This window comes from Phyllostomus discolor, chromosome 9, assembly GCF_004126475.2.
Source record: "Phyllostomus discolor isolate MPI-MPIP mPhyDis1 chromosome 9, mPhyDis1.pri.v3, whole genome shotgun sequence".
Classification (NCBI taxonomy): Eukaryota; Metazoa; Chordata; class Mammalia; order Chiroptera; family Phyllostomidae; genus Phyllostomus; species Phyllostomus discolor.
Genome location: NC_040911.2, coordinates 31,214,817 through 31,233,983, shown reverse-complemented (window position 1 = coordinate 31,233,983; position 19,167 = coordinate 31,214,817). Strand labels below are relative to the sequence as shown.

The window sequence follows — 19,167 nt, the reverse complement described above, 5'->3', positions numbered from 1 at the left end:
TGATGGTTTTGTGGAAATACCTTTGTAGGTAACTGTCTCCTTTTCAGTTGCTGCTTTTAAGATTCTCTCCTTATCTTTAGCCTTGGGTAATATAATTATGATATGCCTTGGTGTGCTCCTCCTTGGGTCCAATTTCTTTGGGACTCTGAGCTTCTGGGACCTCCTGGAAATCTATTTTCTTTGCCAGATTGGGGAAGTTTTCCTTCCTTATGTTTTCAATTTCTTGCGCTTCCTCTTCTCCTTCTGGCACCCCTATCATTCAGACATTGGAACATTTAATGTTGTCCCAGAGGTTCCTAATCCTCTTCTAATTTTTTTGAATTCTTGTTTCTTCATTCTGTTCCAGTTGAATATTTCTTTCTTCCTTCTGTTCCAAATCTTTGATGTAAGTCCTGGTTTCCTTCCCTTCACTGTTTGTTCCCTGTATATTATTCTTTATTTCACCTCACATACCCTTTACTTTTTCCTCTATTTTGCCACCATATTCAGTCATTTTTGTGAGCATCCTGATTACCAGTGTTTTGAACTCTGCATTTGATATGTTGTCTATCTTCTTGTCACTGAGTTATTTTCTGGAGTTTTGATCTGTTCTTTCATTTGGGCCATATTTCTTTGTTTTGGAGCAACAGATATATTGCAAGGGGTGGATCCTTAGGTAATTATTAGAGCTGGGCAAACCACTTCTCTGCATTGTGGTGCTGTACATGGGGGAGGGGACTTAGAGGAAACAACGCCACTTGCTTTGCTCTCTCCCTGCCTTCAGTCACTTCCCTCGCTTCCCACAGGCAGATTGTGCACTTTCAGGTGCTGATTCCTGGGTGGGTGGGCTTGTTCATTTTAGGATCTTGTGGGCCCCTATAATGGACTCTCCTGTGAGACTGAGAGTTTCTCCAGCTGCTGCAACCCCCACAGATTTTTACAGCCAGATGTTTTGAGGCTTTGGTTTCCAACATTGGAAACTTGAGTTGCTCGGTCTGTCTCACTCTCCAGTTTTCCTCCTGGCTTATCTGCACTTGAATGTGGGAATCCTGGTCTGCCAGCCACCTTGCCCCGTGTTCTCACCATACTAGCTTCCCATTTCTGCCTCCTACCACTCTGGATGCATGTTTCTTTAACTCCTTGGTTGTTGAACTTCCATACAGTTCAATTTTCTAGCAGTTCTTGTTTTTTGTTTTTAAATAGTTTCTTATCTTTCTTTTAGTTGTGTGATGAAGCAAAGTGTATCTACCTATGCCTCCATCTTGGCTGGAAGTCCTAAGAAAAATATTTTTAAATCAGATTTAACATAGCCTTTAAAAATAATTGTCCATGTCAACATTATATGACAATTATCATGCTCTAAGGATGTTCATCACATAAATTGAGAGTTCTTAATTCCTCCAGTGTCTCTTTATGAAATTAATATTCAATAGCTGTAACTGCAGAATCACATTCCCATCTCATTGTGGCTGCTGACCAAAGTTTCCTATGACATAAATGCACTAGAGATTTGGTCCAAGTCCCTAGAGCTCTCCTGTGTCCCTCTCACACTAGTGATGCACCACATACCCCTGCAGTAGAATTTCCTCTGAGAGGTGAGGGGCAACGTCGGACTCCTAGGGAGCTGGTAGTGAAAGCTTCACCTTGTGCTGCAAGACCTACCCAGTCTGTGTGAAAATTCATGAAAGCTATACATGGACTGTATGTGGTGTGTGCACTATGGATCTTCATAGTAAAATGTAATTCCTTTTCCACTATTTCCTTCCTTCAGAATAGTCCTCAGAAACAGACTGCTAAGGAATTCTGTCCTGTCCTCCTAGCAGCGTGTGATCACTTGTTTCATGTCTTCATAAAGCATCACCATTTCTATAGCTTCCATTTAGTGAGGCCATGAACAGGGGCTTTAGGCTGTTCCTCACAGCATCCCTGCGATAGGTGATATGCCCACGTCACAGAAAAATGCATTGAGGTTCCATGAGAGTTCGTAACCTGCTCAAGTTCTCATCACTAGTGAGTGGTAGTAGGGCTGACCCTCAAACCCACATCTCTCTGGCTATTGAGTGCATATTCTTTCCACTACACTACCTGGGATTCCACCCTGGGGAAGTTGAGTCCCCAGCTATTTTACACCGAACTACTGTAACACTTTAGAAAGTTAATCTCTTCTCAGTACCTCTACGTGTAAAATGGGAATGATTTTGAATTTTCTCCCAGACATGATATCATATATTTTCTTTTTAATGACTAAATACTATATATAATATATATATATGTGTGTTTCTGTATAATGTACAGAAACATGTATACATAATTTTATAGCCATTCTTGGAACAGCAATACAGCCAATATTAGAGCAAAGACTAAATATTTTCACTAAGTGAAGAGTTCAGTTTGTGAATAAACCGTCATCTAAGTTACTCTCTTCTGAAAATTTAGAAAAATATATTTGGCATAATGTATAGTCAGAGCATTTTATGAGGAGCTGATATTGAAATCACCTTTTATAATAAAAATGACTACTTGATTATTTCATAAGAGGAAATAATTTTTCCAGAATATCTTGAAAATATAAGCATTTCTTCATATATATATGATATATATATGTGCTACAGTCTAACACCAGACTTATTGCAAGAAGTCACACTTATAGAACTAAAATTCTTCTAAATTGTTCTTCATGGATAAAGCAGTCAAATGATGGAAACTACAATGTATCCTCCCATAATTTGTGTATATAGAACTACTTTCTGAATGATATGAAGTGATACAAGCTGACATAAACTGTCTTTGCACTAGGAAATGCAAGGATTGACTGTCTATATTAACTTTATAATTTGGTGGACAATTAGGACTCATGTCATAGATTGTCAATTTTTGCAACAAAGGATCTAAGACAACTGGATTTTTTCTTACTATGTATATTTTATGTGTTTGTACTGAATGAAAGATAAAGAAAGAATACATTGTATGTTTCTATGTGTCTATATTTAACTTAAAAAGAAGCCTAAAGTTTTCTTTGCTTATTATCAAAGGCTTTCTTTCCCTTGTAGAATTTTTTCCTTCTTATAGTAAAACTATTTCACTCTGTATGTTCCAGCCCTTAGATTATGAAGCTGTGAAGAATCTTCAACTTAGTATGGGTGTTAGAAATAAAGCTGAATTTCATCATTCCATTATGTCCCAATACAAGCTCACAGCGACTGCAATCTCGGTGACTGTGTTAAATGTACTTGAAGGCCCAGTGTTCCATCCAGGTTCAAAGACATATGTAGTAACTAGTAATATGGGACAAAATTATAAAGTGGGAGACTTTGTAGCTACTGATCTGGACACTGGTGGACCATCAACAACTGTTAGGTAAGACTAACATTTTCAACTAATTTTCATCACATAGTGAATTAAATACATATGTTCTTTTAAGAAATGTTAAGTACGAATTAAAATATTTTTCATTATTTAGAAACCATCATCTAATAATAAAAAGTACTAGGCACTGAATTATCACTTAATTTAGAGTGTTTAAGAACATATAAAAATTGGTGCAAAGTGCAAGATGTAAAGTGTGAAGCTATAAATTGTGGAGATATTATATCTTTAGAGTTTGACACTCCTGTGTTTATATGTTTTATTGACCAATTAGCTGACTACCACATATCAAGGTTATTTACCCTGAAGATTGCATGGACTGATGTTCCCATCGCCTATTTGCCCAGATTGAAATCCAGATTGAAATCATTAGATCTAGTTACTCTCTTTGCTTTAATCAGCACTTAGTTGGTATTGGCCTTTGATAACTTTGGTATGAAAAATGAGGTAGATTAAGGAAAAGTCATTTGATATAATTTTTTTAATTTTGTAAATCAAAATATTTCTACTTGATCATACAAATCTGTGTGACTGCGTGCACATATGTTTTACACAAGTGCTTGTGATCAAGAATCACAGTGGGGGAAAGGCCTCACTAATGAGTTCTGCAAGGTCTTTCTCTGTGCTCTCCCCACACCTGCGAGCATTTCTGTTAGCGCTCTCATCACATGGTGCCCCCACTGCTAATAAGGTCCTCACACCCTGTGAGTTCACTGAGGGCAGATCACCACCCACCCCCACCCCTGGGTCCTCTTACAGCCCTGTTCCCTGAGTTTGACACAACACCTGAGACAGAGAGTTACTAACCAGTATTTCTTAACAAATGTAAATGAGGGGGAAAGACATGGAAGTGGAAGATGAGGAGGAGAGAAAAGAGAATAGAGAATAGGACAGAAGCACAAGGAAAGGACATTCCTTGTAGGCTGGAATTCAAAAGAAGTCCAGTGAAGTCATTGTGTGTATGGAGAGGGGGAGTGGAAATAGGAGGCCAAGGTAATGATGAAGTAACTTCTGTGGTAAGAGAATACTTAGGAATTATTAATGAGCTTGGGAAGTCCTAGGATCTGGGTCTTCCAGGCTAGTTCTGATGGTACCAAAGTCAAATGAAATGAGATTGCAAGTATCAAAGGAAAATTCTGACATACAAGTGGGCATAAGAGACATTCCACTAGTAATGGCTGCTCAGAAACTCTTTTCTTAAGTTTACATCTTGGTTTGTTTCTGAGTGTCCTCAAATACCTGGAACTGCCTGAAAAAAAAAAACACATTGTCTCTAATAACTGAAAAGTACATGCAGGATCGTAACTACTGACCCACTGACCCATTTTATAACCAAACATTTTATAAACAACATCTCTTTCTCTCTCTCTCCTCTCTCTCTCTGCTGTTAGAGAGCTGACATTAATTTGTACTGTTATCTTTCAAATACAGATATGTAATGGGAAATAATCCAGCTGACCTGCTTGCTGTTGACTCAAAGACGGGCATAATTACTTTGAGAAATAAAGTTACCTGGGATCAATATAATATGCTTAATGGAAAATATGAAGGAACAGTTCTGTCTATAGATGGTAAGAGATTAATTTGTTTTTTTTTCCTTCTTCATGAACTTATATACATACTCTGAACTCAAATTTTAATCATTGTACTTTGAGGTAATTTAATGTTTTTTCCAACAAAACTTATTATATTGGGTAGGATAGAATCAAATCTTTAATGACATGAAAGCAGTACAATTCAGTAGATAAGACCATGAGCTCTGCGGTGAGACTAGATTGGCATCTTTGTGCCATCACTTACCAGATACATGATTTTAAAGAAGTTATTTTCTCCTCACTCTTCAATATGGAATTAAGGAGTTACTACATGTGAATCACTTAGATATTCAATAAATGTTATTTCTTATTCATGTAAATAATTGAATGTATTAAATTATTTTCAAATAGGCCAGAAGCCAGACTAACTGAACTTTATATAATCTTTAAAAAGTTGATGTAAAACTTTGTGTAAGCAATTCGGAAGCAACATGCTTGTATTACTCTTAAAGCCCAATCAAATTAAATTAGGCTGGTCACTGGAAGAGGGAAGTTCCTCAGGGTAATTCTAATAAGCAGTACTTGCTACTTCAATTGGTCCTCCTTTCTTTCTCCCTCTCTTTTTCCTCTTCCAATCATCCTAATAATGGTAGACAATTTCCACATGCTTTACAGATGAGGAAACAATAATAATAAAATAACACTTTATAAAGTCATTCGACATTTTTACCAAATATAATGTTTTTCCACAGTCAAAATAAATGTAGTTTCAAAGCCAATATTACAAATAGAAATGTGACTCCATCTATTGATAAACCTTATTTTGATTCAGTGCTGAAATTGGCTTCAGTAATTGCTAGTTACTCCTTTTCTTATATCCAACATCAACATTAATTAGATATACGAAGGGAAAATTGGAACTTAGCTTACAAAATTGTTAGGCTCCTGTCAAGAAGAATGCCTTTTCTCATCAAAAATTATAACCTTCTGGGGATAAAAATAACAACAAAACAATAACATTAGAATCAGCAGAGCTGAGATGAAAGGCATGGGATTTGCTGTCATGGACTGGATTTATGCTTGTCTCTGTGATGTACTTCCAGGGATATCTTTATTCATTAACTCCCAAACTATATATTGAATCCCAACCAAATGTCAGCCATTGTGCCAGGCTCTAGGGTTACACCATGGACAAAGGCCGACCACTGAACTCACACGTGTATTAATACGATAGAGATAAAAACAACCATGCCAAACAAAATCATTCCTTTATTTTACCAAATTTCAATAATCTTAGGAAAATCTCTAAATATAAAAGACTAAATACACACAAATATTAGTTATAGCATTATCTTTAATAATTACATCTTGAGAACAACATCAATAATAGGTAACGTAGATAAACCATTGTCCAGTTTATATGAAATTATATAGACATCAGAAATTATTTTAATGAAACAATTTTTTAAATATGAAAGCATTCTTACAAGAGAAAGTAAAAAATGTAAAGTGTAACAAGCCATATATCAATGTAAGTTAAATAATTTGTAAATTTTAGGCATTGTAATTAAGGCCAAAGGATAATACAACAGAATATCAACAGAGGTTGTTCTTGAGTAGTACAACTATCAGTTTGTTTTGTCTTTGTTTTGTTTTGCTTCTTTACATAATTCTATACTTTTCAAATAATATAGAATATCCAACTACTTATCATGTAAAGAATATTCCAATAGTGTTACTAGTAATAATTCATAATAAGAGTGATTTTAATATTTCAAACAGTAGTTGAGTGTATATGCTATGCACATGGGAAATGTCATAGCAGGCACATAAATATTTCTACTTCTCTGCCCTTGCAGCTGGACGAAATTAGCTTTGCATGACCTGAGTTCCTAGACAGTAGTGCAGTGTGTATATAATTTGAATAATAAATCATGTTTTATTTCTTAAAAAGATATGCTGTAATAACTTCTGCAACAAACTGTTTCATAAATATGGGTTGCATAATATTTAAAAGATTGTGTTCAAAATATTTAAAGCAATCTATATGGTTCAAAAGCATGTAAGTGAGCAGAAAAAGGGGCTAGTGAGTGGGAGAAATTGGGAGATGTTAGTCAAAAACTACAAACTTCCAGTTACTGAAGAATTACTCCATTTACTAAATAATTAGGCCTGGGAATCTAATGCACAGCATTGTGATTATAGATAACAATTCTGTACTATAGACATACACTTGAAAGAGTAGATCTTAAATTTTCTCATCACAAAAAAAGAAATGGTAACCTTGTGATATGATGGAAATGTTAGCTAGCACTGTTGTGGTAATAATCATATTGTAATACATAAGTGTATCAAGTCAGCACATTGTACACCTTCAATTACAAGATGTTATATGTCAAGTATAGTATCTCAGTGAAGCTGGGGGAATAGATACTAAAAGGAAAAAGGTTACCTAGGAATTTTTTTTAATGCTTCACTAATAATAACCACATGTAAATAATTGCAAATGGGTTGGAGAAAAGCCTAATGTTCCATCAACATCATCCCTACACTGCAGCAAGAATTACTAGGACCACAGAAGTCTGGCCTACTAGCACCTGTTGAAGAAGAAACTTCCCTACATAATAAATGCTGCCTTTAGATAGATGGAGAAAGCGGTCACACCTGGAACTTTCAGTAATGTGTTTTTTCTGTAGTGACTGATTGCTACTCAGGAATTTTCAACTTCAAATCCCACAGAAAATAAATAGTGCAGATATGATGAATAAATCTTTTTAATGTAATTTTGGAGAAAATAGAGTAACTGCATACAAAATTCAAATACAAGTAGCTTCCATTCATTTACATAGATGTGAAATAAAACAGACTTTGTAAGTCAAAGGTAAATGATCACAATAATGTGTTTTATCTCCTCTCACATATACTATTTTTGTTAAATTGTTATAAAATGAATATATGATTATTTTGAAAACTTCTTGAAGTATATTTTATTGATTATGCTATTACAGTTGTCCCAATTTTTCCCCTTTTGCCCCCTCCACCTGGTACTCCCCTTCACTCCAGCAGTCCACACCCCTTAGTTCATGTCCATTGGTCATGCATGTAAGTTCTTTGGCTATATTATTCTTAACATCTCCCTTTCTATTTTGCATCTACTAACTATGCTTCCTAATCTCTGTGCCTTTTCCCCCATTCTAACCCTTCCTTCTCCCAGCTGATATCCCTACAAATGATCTCCATATCTGTGATACTGTTCCTGTTCTGGTTGTTGCCTACTTTTTTAAATGTGTTTTTTAATTTAAGATTTGTATTTATTTATTTTTAGAGGGGAAGGGAAGGAGAAAGAAAGGGAGAGAAATATCAATGTGTGGTTGCCTTTCCTGTGGCCCTCACTGGAGACCTGGCCTACAACCGAGGCACATGCCCTGGCTGGGAATCAACCCAGTGACCCTTTGGTTTGCAGGTGCATGCTCAATCCACTGAGCCACACCAGCCAGGGCTTTTTTTTTCCGATTCATTTGTTGATGTGAATTTGTTGGCATTTTAATGTTCATAGATTTAATCTTCTTTTTCTTAAATAAATCCCTGTAATATTTCATGTAATAACAGCTTGGTGATGATGAACTTCTTTAGCTTTACCTTGTCTGGGAAGCACTTTATCTGCCCTTCCATTCTAAATGGAAGCTTTGCTGGATAGAGTAATCTTAGTCGTAGGTCCTTGCTTTTTATCACTTTGAATACTTCTTTCCAGTCCCTTCTAGCCTGCAAGCTTTCTTTGGAGATATGAGCTGATAGTCTTATGGGAACTCCTTTGTAGGTAACTCTCCTTTCCTCTTGCTGCTTCTAAGATTGTCTCTTTGTCTTTAACCTTTGGCATTTTAATTATGATTTGTCTTGGTGTGGTCCTCTTTGGGTCTAAGTTGTTTGGGACTCTCTATGCCTCCTGGACATGTATGTCTATTTCTTTCACCAAATTGGGGATGTTTTTTTCAAATTATTTTTCAAATAATTTTCCATTTCTGGTTCTTCCCCTTCTCCTCTTGGCATCCCTATGATTCAGATCCTGGAACTTTTGGAAATGTCCCCGAGTCTTCTTATACTCTCCTCATTTTTTTGAATTCTTGTTTCTTCCCTCTGTTCTGGTTGAATATTTAATTCTTCATTATATTACAAATTGTTGATCTGAACATCAGCTTCCTTCCCTTCATTGGGTGTTACCTGTGGGTTTTTCTTTACTTCACTTAGGGTAGCCTTCATTTCTTCCCTTATGCTTTTGCTGTATTCAGTGATTTCTCTGAGCATCCTGATCTCCAGTGTTTTGAACTCTGCATCTGATAGGTTGGCTATCTCCTTTTAATTTACTTCTTTTTCTGGGGTTTTGTTCTGTTCTTTCATTTGGGCCATATTTCTTTGTCTTCTCAATTTGCAGCCTCCTTTGTTTCTTTCTGTGTATTAGGTAGAGCTTCTCTGACTCTCTGTCTTAGCACACCTGTTAAGTTGTATGGGGTGGAGCCTTAGGTATTCACTGGACAGGCCAACTGACTTCACCCTTTTGTGGTACTGTGGGGTGGGGGAGGGGTTGGAGAGGTGACAGTGTTGCTGCCTGGCTTCTGGAGGCTAGACTAGCACTCACCCCATTTCCAGTCACTTCCCCCATTTCCCATATGTGACTAGCACCCTTCTAGCTGATGCCCTGGTGGTGGTTCCCAGAATGGGCGCATTTGTGTATGTTCTAGGTCTATGAGGGCCCTTTAAATAGCCTCTCCTGAGTAACCAGCAGTTTCTTCCATTTCTCCAACCCGCATTGGTTTTTACAGCCATAATTTATGAGGCTTTATGTTCCTGGCACTGGAACCCTGGGCTGTGTAGTGTGGCCTGGAGCTGGGATCATTTGCTCCCAAAGTAGCACTCCCGACTTTTATCCACCACACAAGAATATGGACTGCCCATTCTGCCGCCACCACTACCACCTCTCCACAACACACTATTGCTCTCTGTCCTGGCTCCCCATCTCCTCCTGCCCTACCTAGATGTCTGCATGAATATGGCTTCTTTAAATCCTTGGTTGTCAGACATACATACAGTTCAGTTTTCTGGCAGTTATAGATGTTTTTTGTTTTGAGGTTAGTTGTGATTCTTCTTGTGGTTGCACAAGGAGGCAAAGCATGTCTACCCATGCCTCCATCTTGACCAGAACTCTTATTTTGATAGCTTTTAATGGACCAGTTTCGTTACAAGATAAAGACACAAATATAGACTCAAATGTATTTCTTATTCAACTGTATTGAGGTATAATTCATATTCAACAAATACTCTTTTTAAATGTAGAGCCCAATGAGTACTGGTAGATGTATGCATGCACATATATTATACATTGCCACAAAAAGATCTAGAGCATATTCATCACCACAAAGTGTTCCCTTGCATCCTTTTGCAGTCATTACTTCAGCTCTGCTTCAGCCCATGTGCCTGCTGATCCAATTGTAGATATATTTTGATGTACTGCCCTTTATACCATAAGCGCTCAAAATTAGTCTACTGTTTTGAAATACTGGTTGGTTAGATGGTTGGTTGGTTTAAATAAACAGCAAGTGTAGAGCAATTCAGTTGAAACAAATAACAAATGTACCTACTCCTATGTTTAATCAAGGAACACAGTGACTTACTATAACTTTGAAGAACAAGAAAAGAGCAAGTTTTGAATATCTTCTTTTGAATCAAAAGTGTTTCACCTTCTAATTGAAATGAAAATTTGTCCCCACCTCCAATATTGTCAGTTTCCTCTCCTATAAGTTATTGGTTGTGAGTTTGGGGATATGCTGCTTTATCACTAGGAAATATTTGTAGAAATGTTATACCAGCCTGTTCAAAATCTGTTCATTTTGTCAGCTCATAAAAGGAAAAGAACAAACATAATTGAAGAAGAAAGAGAGTAAAACAACAAGACAATCTAACTTTAATATAAGAAATATGCAAAACCATAGTCTAGAAATACCTCCACCGTGGCTTATAACACACCACTAGCAAACACTTACTTTCTGTGGCATTTACTGTTTATGCTTTCCAGTACATGAGACAGTTTTTCAGGAGCACTTATAGTCATAATGGTTTGATTTAAAAACTGAATCATGAATAAGGGATGATTTAGGAAGTTATTGATGGATGGAACTAAAGACATTGAAGTATTGATACAAAAAGAAAATAGTTTTGTATTGCCCAACAATTACTACACTCAATGTATAAAATATTTCATTTTTGAACCTTGTTTCAGATGCTCTTCAAAGAACTTGTACTGGTACAATTACTATTAACCTTGAAGGTTCCGAATGGGAACAGTCTGGACCTACTACAACAAGTGGCCCTGGATATGAAGTTACACCTACTACTTCTGAACTTGAAAATGATCACAGTGTTGGCACTGGTGAAGGTGGTGGTGGAGGAGTAAATGAGCAAGGAGAAACAGGGGTTGGAATAGGCGTGCCCCTTATTGCAGATAATGTGCATTTTGGTCCTGCTGGCATTGGACTACTCATCATGGGATTCTTGGTCCTAGGATGTAAGTACTTTAACAGTCCATTTTATATGTGCCCCCTCAAAAGGAATTGTGAGAAGTTTTCTGATGTTTTGATAAAATATATTTTATAAATTCTTATTTTTTTCAATTATCAAGATATTTCTATATTTAGTGCTGGATTTGTAAGATAAAAAAGTCCAACTTCTTGACAGTGAAGGTTAAAAACTTTTTTCATTAAATCTCAGTGTAGTGGGAAGTCTCATGAGATGCAGTTCAAATTCCTATGTGAGTGAAGTACTCAATGAGAAACAATCGATTAGGAGTCAGGAAAGCCTACATAGAGAAAATAAATTCTCATTTGGGTATTAACAGAACAAGCCTAATGAAGAAGAAATGGGGAACACATAACAAGGAGAGAAAATAATCTATGTACAAACCCCCTAAAGAATGAAGGGCTGGTTACCAACATAAAGGACTCCAATAGGAAGAACCAGAGGATGTGCAGGACTGCGTGGTGACAGTTGAGACTAGAAAGATAGGCAGGTGCCATACCCTGAAGGGATTTCATGCTATGTTAAGACTTAATGAAAGAGATCCAGATAGACATAGTGTTAAACTTCAGCTTCTAAATGTAATTGTCTGAGTCTTTCACAGATTATGTAACTTGCTGATCCACAGAAACATTTACGATCACTAGAAGAGAGAGACCTAGTCAAGATTCTAGCCATGAGGGTATAATATGCACTGTATTCTCTAAATGGTCTTCAACGTTGCCTAAAATGATGATAGATATTAGAGTAGAGATGAGCTAGATCTTACTGTCTCTGAGGAATGAGAAGGGGAGCTCTGAAGTAAGTAAGTTGATATCTGCTCATTACTATTAAACTAAATATTGCCATTTTTCAAGTATAGAATCATAAAATCTCAGTGACAGGATACCTCAAGCATTAATCAAAACATACACACATAAAATATCAAATCACAACACTCTGCATACAAAATGTTTTTTCTACCTTCACTTTTTAATATATAAACAGCTGTACAATAGATGTTTTACACTGGATTTATTAGTAGACAGGATTTTCTCCAATTTTAAATAACTTTCACTCTTTTGAAATTTATGATCAGAAGCAAATTCATCTGAACCACAAAGGCTTTGGACATGCTGATAGCCCAACTTAAAGTGGAGAATCTTTTTCCATAATTGAAAATGAATTTCAAAAAACAAGAAATTTATATGTAAAGTAATAAGATTTCATTCTTACCCATTCATAAGAAATTGAAATGACCATGAAAAGTTCTATTAAAGGAGAAAAAAAGGTTGAAACAACATTCTTGTCAAAATAAATCAAGGCAACAAAAATGCTAGCAAATTTGTAGAATGCAATATAAAATATATATGAGAAGACACAATCCTCTAATTTCCCCTGTTTGGATATATTAATTATTAAACAACATTTTAAACAATTGACCCAGGTACTGACTGCTTCTACTGCAAAACCTGTATAACTTTAACCTTGAGTTTGCTTTTTATATTGGTCACTGACTACCTTTGGTTAGTATGGTTATAAAATATTTTAAAATTGTACTATGGGCTTTATATTCAAACACCTCTAGATTCAAAGCTATCTCTAAGCTTGACATATTTTCAAGAAAGCAAAACACCAGGAATTATTTTTCTCCTCTTTTTCCTTCTTTCTTCTCCTTCTCTCTCTCTCTCTCTTTTAGAAATAAAATGTGTGTATTATTTATTACACTGAATAAATGACCATTAATAATCACTCCTTCAGGCTTAACTCCACTGAGTTAAATATATTAACAATAATTTGCATATAACAAATATATTTCCTAAACACCATAGATAAATCATTCTATGTGTACATTTTAAACATATTATGTGTTTAGGACTCAGAAGTAGTCTTGAACATTTAAAACAGCAAAAATATACAAAAGAATGACAAGTGGAAGTAGTGCTGGCACAGTGCCCTGTGTTTGTATCCAGAGACACACCATAGAAATCCCAGGTTAAGAAAACATTAAAAACTGTTTGGTATATAAGAATATTTTGGGAGAGAAGAGTGGAGAGAACAACAGCTTTCCCTTTGGCTGAAGAGAGTCAACAGTGTGAAGTCATTAAACCTGAATCAGAACCCCCTAAGGGAGTCAGAATTCAGGGGCAGGAAACTCAGAGTGGCAGGGAGCTGCGTGGATTCTTCACTCTCTTCACCAGGCCCAGCCCAGGTTCCCACCTAGAAAGAGCTGTTGAAGCCACTTCTGTTTCAGAAGGATAATCATGTGATGGTGTGAGTGGCACTTTCATCTTACTGTCTGCAATGAACGATGATTTGTGAGATGCTTTTCCATTTTAAAGCACAAATGTCTGTACCCCAGCAGATGAATGTGCAGCCCCTGCTGGGAGTCTCAGGGCCACCTCTGCTCCCCCCATCAGTGGCCCTGTGAGCAGGGAGCCTGGAGGGGCCCAGCAGCCAGGAGCTCAGCTGTCAGTGTGCAGGCAGCCCAGAGTTGACTGTAGTCACCTTTCTACCATCAGTTTTAATCAGAGCTGCCCTCTTGTCTGGGCATTACAATCTCACTGAAGGCTTTTCCCTATGAATACATTTGGGGCACAGCACAGTGTCCTCTGGGTGTGGAGGGTAGTGACAGGCAGGGAACAAGAAGGGTGCAGACACTTTCTCTTCTTCTCAGGATCCCAGGCTTGCCCAGCATTTCCCTCCGTCTTATTACTCTCCTTACTGTGTTCCTCCCTGCCTACCTTGCTTTCTTCTTTTCCTTTTACTCCTTATGCACTTTTTTAAAAATTTACACATTCTACCTGGCTGGCATAGCTCAGTGGATTGAGCACAGGCTGTGAACCAAAGCGTCGCAGGTTCAATTCCCAGTCAGGGCACATGCCTGGGTTGCAAGCCACGGCCCCCAGCAACCGCACATTGATGTTTCTCTCTCTCTCTTTCTCCCTCCTTTCCCTCTCTAAAAATAAGTAAATAAAATCTTTTAAAAATTTTTACACATTCTATTCATACACCTATTCATTCCAAAGCATTATTTAAGATCATATTATATAAAACGCCCTGGGATAGAAACTTATGTAGATAAGACAAATCCAGTTGGTTAATAGAAAGAGACATAGCTAAGCAGTGTAATGTCCTTTGTCTCTGCACAAGTAAGTTCAAGAAAAGATATCTGGCTAGGGGCAAATAATAGCCTCAGAGAGGATAATGGCTGAAAGCATAAAGAAGGGGTTACTGTTGAAATAAAAAGTCAGGCATGTGTAAAAGGAAAAAAAATAAAGACAAGAAAGAGGAAATGTGAAAAATCAAACCTCTGGACTGGCCTTCCCAGCTTTCTTTTTCTCTCTTTACTATTTTCCTGAGTGATGACAAGGGGAAGACCCATCTGTTTCAGTAGTATCACACTATTTATAGTCTGCATCCCACATAACAAACGAAAATTGATTGTAATCTAGTATACTAAAGCTCACCTTGATATTGACATCTCACCATTACTCGGTTTATTTTCTGACACGTTGGTAATAGTTTCAGGAACAAATGGGTTATCATATATATACACCTAATATATTAGGAATTCAAATTTAATCACAAAAAGCAAGTTGTTCTGTTTTAATATGGCCCCACGGCCAATTTCAATATTCCCATCCTCTCACCACCAGTGGTCCCATTTTTGCTGATATGCTGTGATTGTGGAGGTACCTCTTGTGGGGGAGCCGGATTTGAGCCTGTTCCTGAATGTTCGGATGGAGCCATTCATTCATGGGCAGTAGAAGGACCACAGCCCCAGCTGATGGTGAGTGCAGATCTGTAAGAAACAGACTATGGTCATCACCTAAACTCAGCCTTGTGCACATGAAACCAGATATGGGTGGTCACCCCCATCCTATGCTGTTCTCTGTTCTGGGATAGCCAATGGGGAAAATGGAGAGGGGTCAGAAGTGCATCAAAATTAGGTGGAAGTAATCAGGGGAGGCTTTCTGAATGAGGTTCCTGTTTTAAATGGGTTTGAAAGGTTTCTAAGTAGTATTCATTCAGGAAATCTTAGTTAATTGACAACTAACCCAAGGTATAACTAGAGATAGAAAAGTCATTACAAATTGCAAAATACTGTTTCTTGCCTTTTAGGATTTGACCACACTCCCTATACTACAAATACCATCGGATAATGCAAATGTGATTGAATGTATTGACACTTCAGGTACAATGTTATTTTTTTTTATTTTAACAACTCAAGTGACACAGAATGAACTTTGTTCTCTCTTTGCATACCTCACTCTTTCCCAATTATTTCATGTGTCTTTAAAGGTGTTTCAATTATTCCTTTTTAAATGACTGATTTGCTAATTAAATGATGAGGAAAAAACTACAGTATTATTCTTATATGTTAAATTTTTAAAATCACTCTCAATCATCGGAGAATATTTAGGAGATAACCTGATTAAGATATCTATAAATAGAAAAGAATAACTAAATTGTAATCATGAGTCAATATTGGTTCGGGATTTTTGTTTGTTTGTTTTGTTTTTGTTCAATAGAGCAACCCTTATTTACCTCAGAAATACTAGTTAGAGTTAAAATACAACCCAGTTAAAATAAATCTGTGCTTATTTATTGAGAATAAAATCTCTCAAAAATACTAATTAGAACTAAAGTGCAACCCAATTAAAATAGATCTATGCTCATTTATTGAGTCTGGCATCTACCTCCACAATTCATGAATGGTTCAAAGTCACTCTGACTTCAGCTACTGTCATGACAGAATTAAATACTGCATCCATTCTCAGCATCACCATAAATGTTAACCTAAAGAGCTTCGTCCCTCTTATCAAAATGAAAGTAAGTGGATAAAACACCATCAAAATCTTTCAAAGCTCTCATCTGACGTTGTGGGCATGTGGTAGAGTCTCTTCTTGTACATGGGTAAAACTATCAGTGTAGCCTACTTTACAACAGGGGTCTAGACCAATTGACAGGCCAACACCAGGGGACAATTAGATTTTCATGGTAAGTAAATAACTACCACTCTTATTTTTTAAAAATTAATTTTTAAGAACTCATACATTTGAAAAGAGTTGTACCATCTTTCCTTGTTTCAAGGTAAGTAAATGTTATTGATTCTCTTATTTTTCTATCTTCTTCAAACTTGTATTCATGACTCATACTTTGAACTTTTTAAAATTCAAGAGGTACAGACATGTTTGTGACTTCTAGAACTGGACTTTATTCAAAGCACTGGACAAGCTATTCTTTAAAACTATTTCTCTTCCTCATATATCCATTTTTGAGGGTGGGGGTACCATTACCCCCCCAATTCAGAAGCAGAAACTCATCCTCTTATATTTTCCTATTTATTGAGATCCAATCAGTTCTCAAGATGTCAAATCCACCAGCATATATTTATACCTTTATTCTCTCATTAAGTCTCAAATCGTTACCCAAATCTTGAAGAAAGCACAACGAGAGGCACCAAAGTAATAGCAGTATAGAGAGCACACTGACCCTAAAATCAAGATCTTTAAAATATTAAAGCATGGGACACCTATCCCACATCAAGACTTCCCTCTCCGTGGCTGTCCAATAGTCCAGGCCATTGTTTTATCTCATGTACCTTGAATACTGTAACAGACTCCTACTTGACCCTCACATGCAAGTGCAGTTCGAGATCCCATGGAAACCTTTCCCCTGGCCGTGGCCATGGCTGCTTCTCCGAAAGTCATCATTCAAGGTCTTTGCCGGAGGCTTTGTGTTTCTAGTACGTGGGGTATTCTCATACCATTTAACTTTTAGAATTTAGGATATTTTCCCCCAGTTTTTGTTAACTTAGAGTCAAAATCTCATAATAACTATATGTGGTGCAAGTTGGATACTGTAAATATTAGGGAAACACTGTAAAGTATATGATTGTCTTATCAATATGTTGTACACATGAAACAAATACAAAATAATATTGAATATAAACTGTAATTTAAAAAGACTTTCATTAAAAATAAATAAAATAAAGTCCTGGCTGGTGTAGCTCAGTGGATTGAGCGCAGGCTGCGAACCAAAGCATCGCAGGTTTAATTCCCAGTCAGGGCACATGCCTGGGTTGCAGGCCATGGCCCCCAGCAACCGCACATTGATGTTTCTCTCTCTCTCTCTTTCCCCCTCCCTTCTCTCTCTAAAAATAAATAAATAAAATCTTTTTAAAAATAAATAAAAATAAATAACTAAATAAATAAAATAATTTAAAAAGCAAAATGGTTTTTTCTAATCTCTATGTAGCCTCTCTCTTCTAGTCAACATATAGTTACCAAAAAGTAATTAGAAACAATAATTAACAAACTAATTGATAATTTTATTTTGAACTCAACATCATATTTATTATTCCTGTATTTAAATTTCACCTTCATTTTTTCCTTTGCTCACAAATATATACTTAAATGATGAAACCATCCATTAAAGTAAGGTACTGATGTTCAGTCTCTAATACCCTACACAAAGTAACTTTAATTTGATTTACACTTTCAGGTATTTACACAAATGAGTATTGTGGAAGAGAAATGCAAGATATGGGAGAAGAAGAAAGAATGAGAAGATTTGAACTAACCGATGCAGTTAAAACACGAGCACGCGAGACATGTCAAGAATATTCTGGAATATTAAGAAGAAATTCTATGAGGGAATGTAGAGAAGGAGGTCTGAATATGAGCTTCATGGAAAGTTACTTCTGTCAGGTAAGGGCTCCAGCCCCCATGCCTTCCTGTCCATCCCAGACCCACTGCTGTGCCCCAGGCTCCCACTATTTCCCTACGGGGCTTTGGCAGGCATTTCCTAGCTGGGCTTCCAGCCTTGAGTCATTATGCCTGGAGATGCATAGTGCTGCTAAATAGTACAGCTAAAACTCTGATTGAGGCCTGTTACCTTCCACTTAAAAACAGCCCATTGTTTCTCTATGGCATGAAGTCCTACTTAGCAAATTAGTTTATCCACAAATTGGCCCTGCCCTCTCATCCCCAATTACTACTAAATGCACTTGCCAAGTGCCTTTGCTTTCTTTACACCAGTCTGTTGTCCTCCACGCCGTGCCTGTACTGGAATGCTTTCATCTGGTCATCACTCTCATAAACCCCTACCCACTTCCAAACCTCATTCAAATATCACTGCCTCTGAAGTTTTATTGTTAACTGTTTCATTGAAAATAGGGTTGGTGTTTCCTTATCAGTATTTCTGTAATACACATTCTTCTCACCTTACGACAGAGTCTGTCCCCTTAAGCCCATCATTAGTTGAAAAAATTTAAATTGAAAATGCATTTAATACACCTAACCTACCAAATATCCTGCATTAGCCTAGCCCTAATCTACTGAATGCACATCACTTTTACACCATCATAAAATAAAAAATTGTTAAGTTGAATCATCGTATGTCAGGGATCATCTGTACTTTGTCTATACATTTTAGAAATACACCATTTCTAAATCTGTTAGTTTATATCACTACCACACTTTTTGGTGCATGAAGTACATGTTCTCCACATTACATTGCTAGTATCTAGCCCAGCTCCAGGCACACAATAAAAATTCCCTAAGAGTGGGTTCAAGAGACATAGTGTAATTCCAGAATATTCTAAAAACCAGTAAGAATTAATTTTGCCATCCTCAGGCAGAGACAGAATTGCCTGTGGTGGCATGCCATGTGATACTTAAGCTTTAAGGAATTTGCTCTCTCTGATACACATATGTCCTTCTATATCCTGGCCTAA

General features: G+C 36.8%; 1 protein-coding gene across 1 annotated transcript in view; it reads left to right on the top strand.

The window, feature by feature from the left end:
* LOC114505984 (desmoglein-1-like) overlaps positions 1-19,167 on the top strand; it is a 39,829-nt gene that overhangs the window by 17,918 nt on the left and 2,744 nt on the right. Inside the window, exons 9-14 of the mRNA XM_028523551.2 lie at positions 3,077-3,336; positions 4,777-4,916; positions 11,152-11,436; positions 15,083-15,216; positions 15,549-15,621; positions 17,934-18,139. Of these exons, the coding sequence (XP_028379352.1) occupies positions 3,077-3,336; positions 4,777-4,916; positions 11,152-11,436; positions 15,083-15,216; positions 15,549-15,621; positions 17,934-18,139 (1,098 nt within the window). The remainder of the gene's footprint in view (positions 1-3,076; positions 3,337-4,776; positions 4,917-11,151; positions 11,437-15,082; positions 15,217-15,548; positions 15,622-17,933; positions 18,140-19,167) is intronic.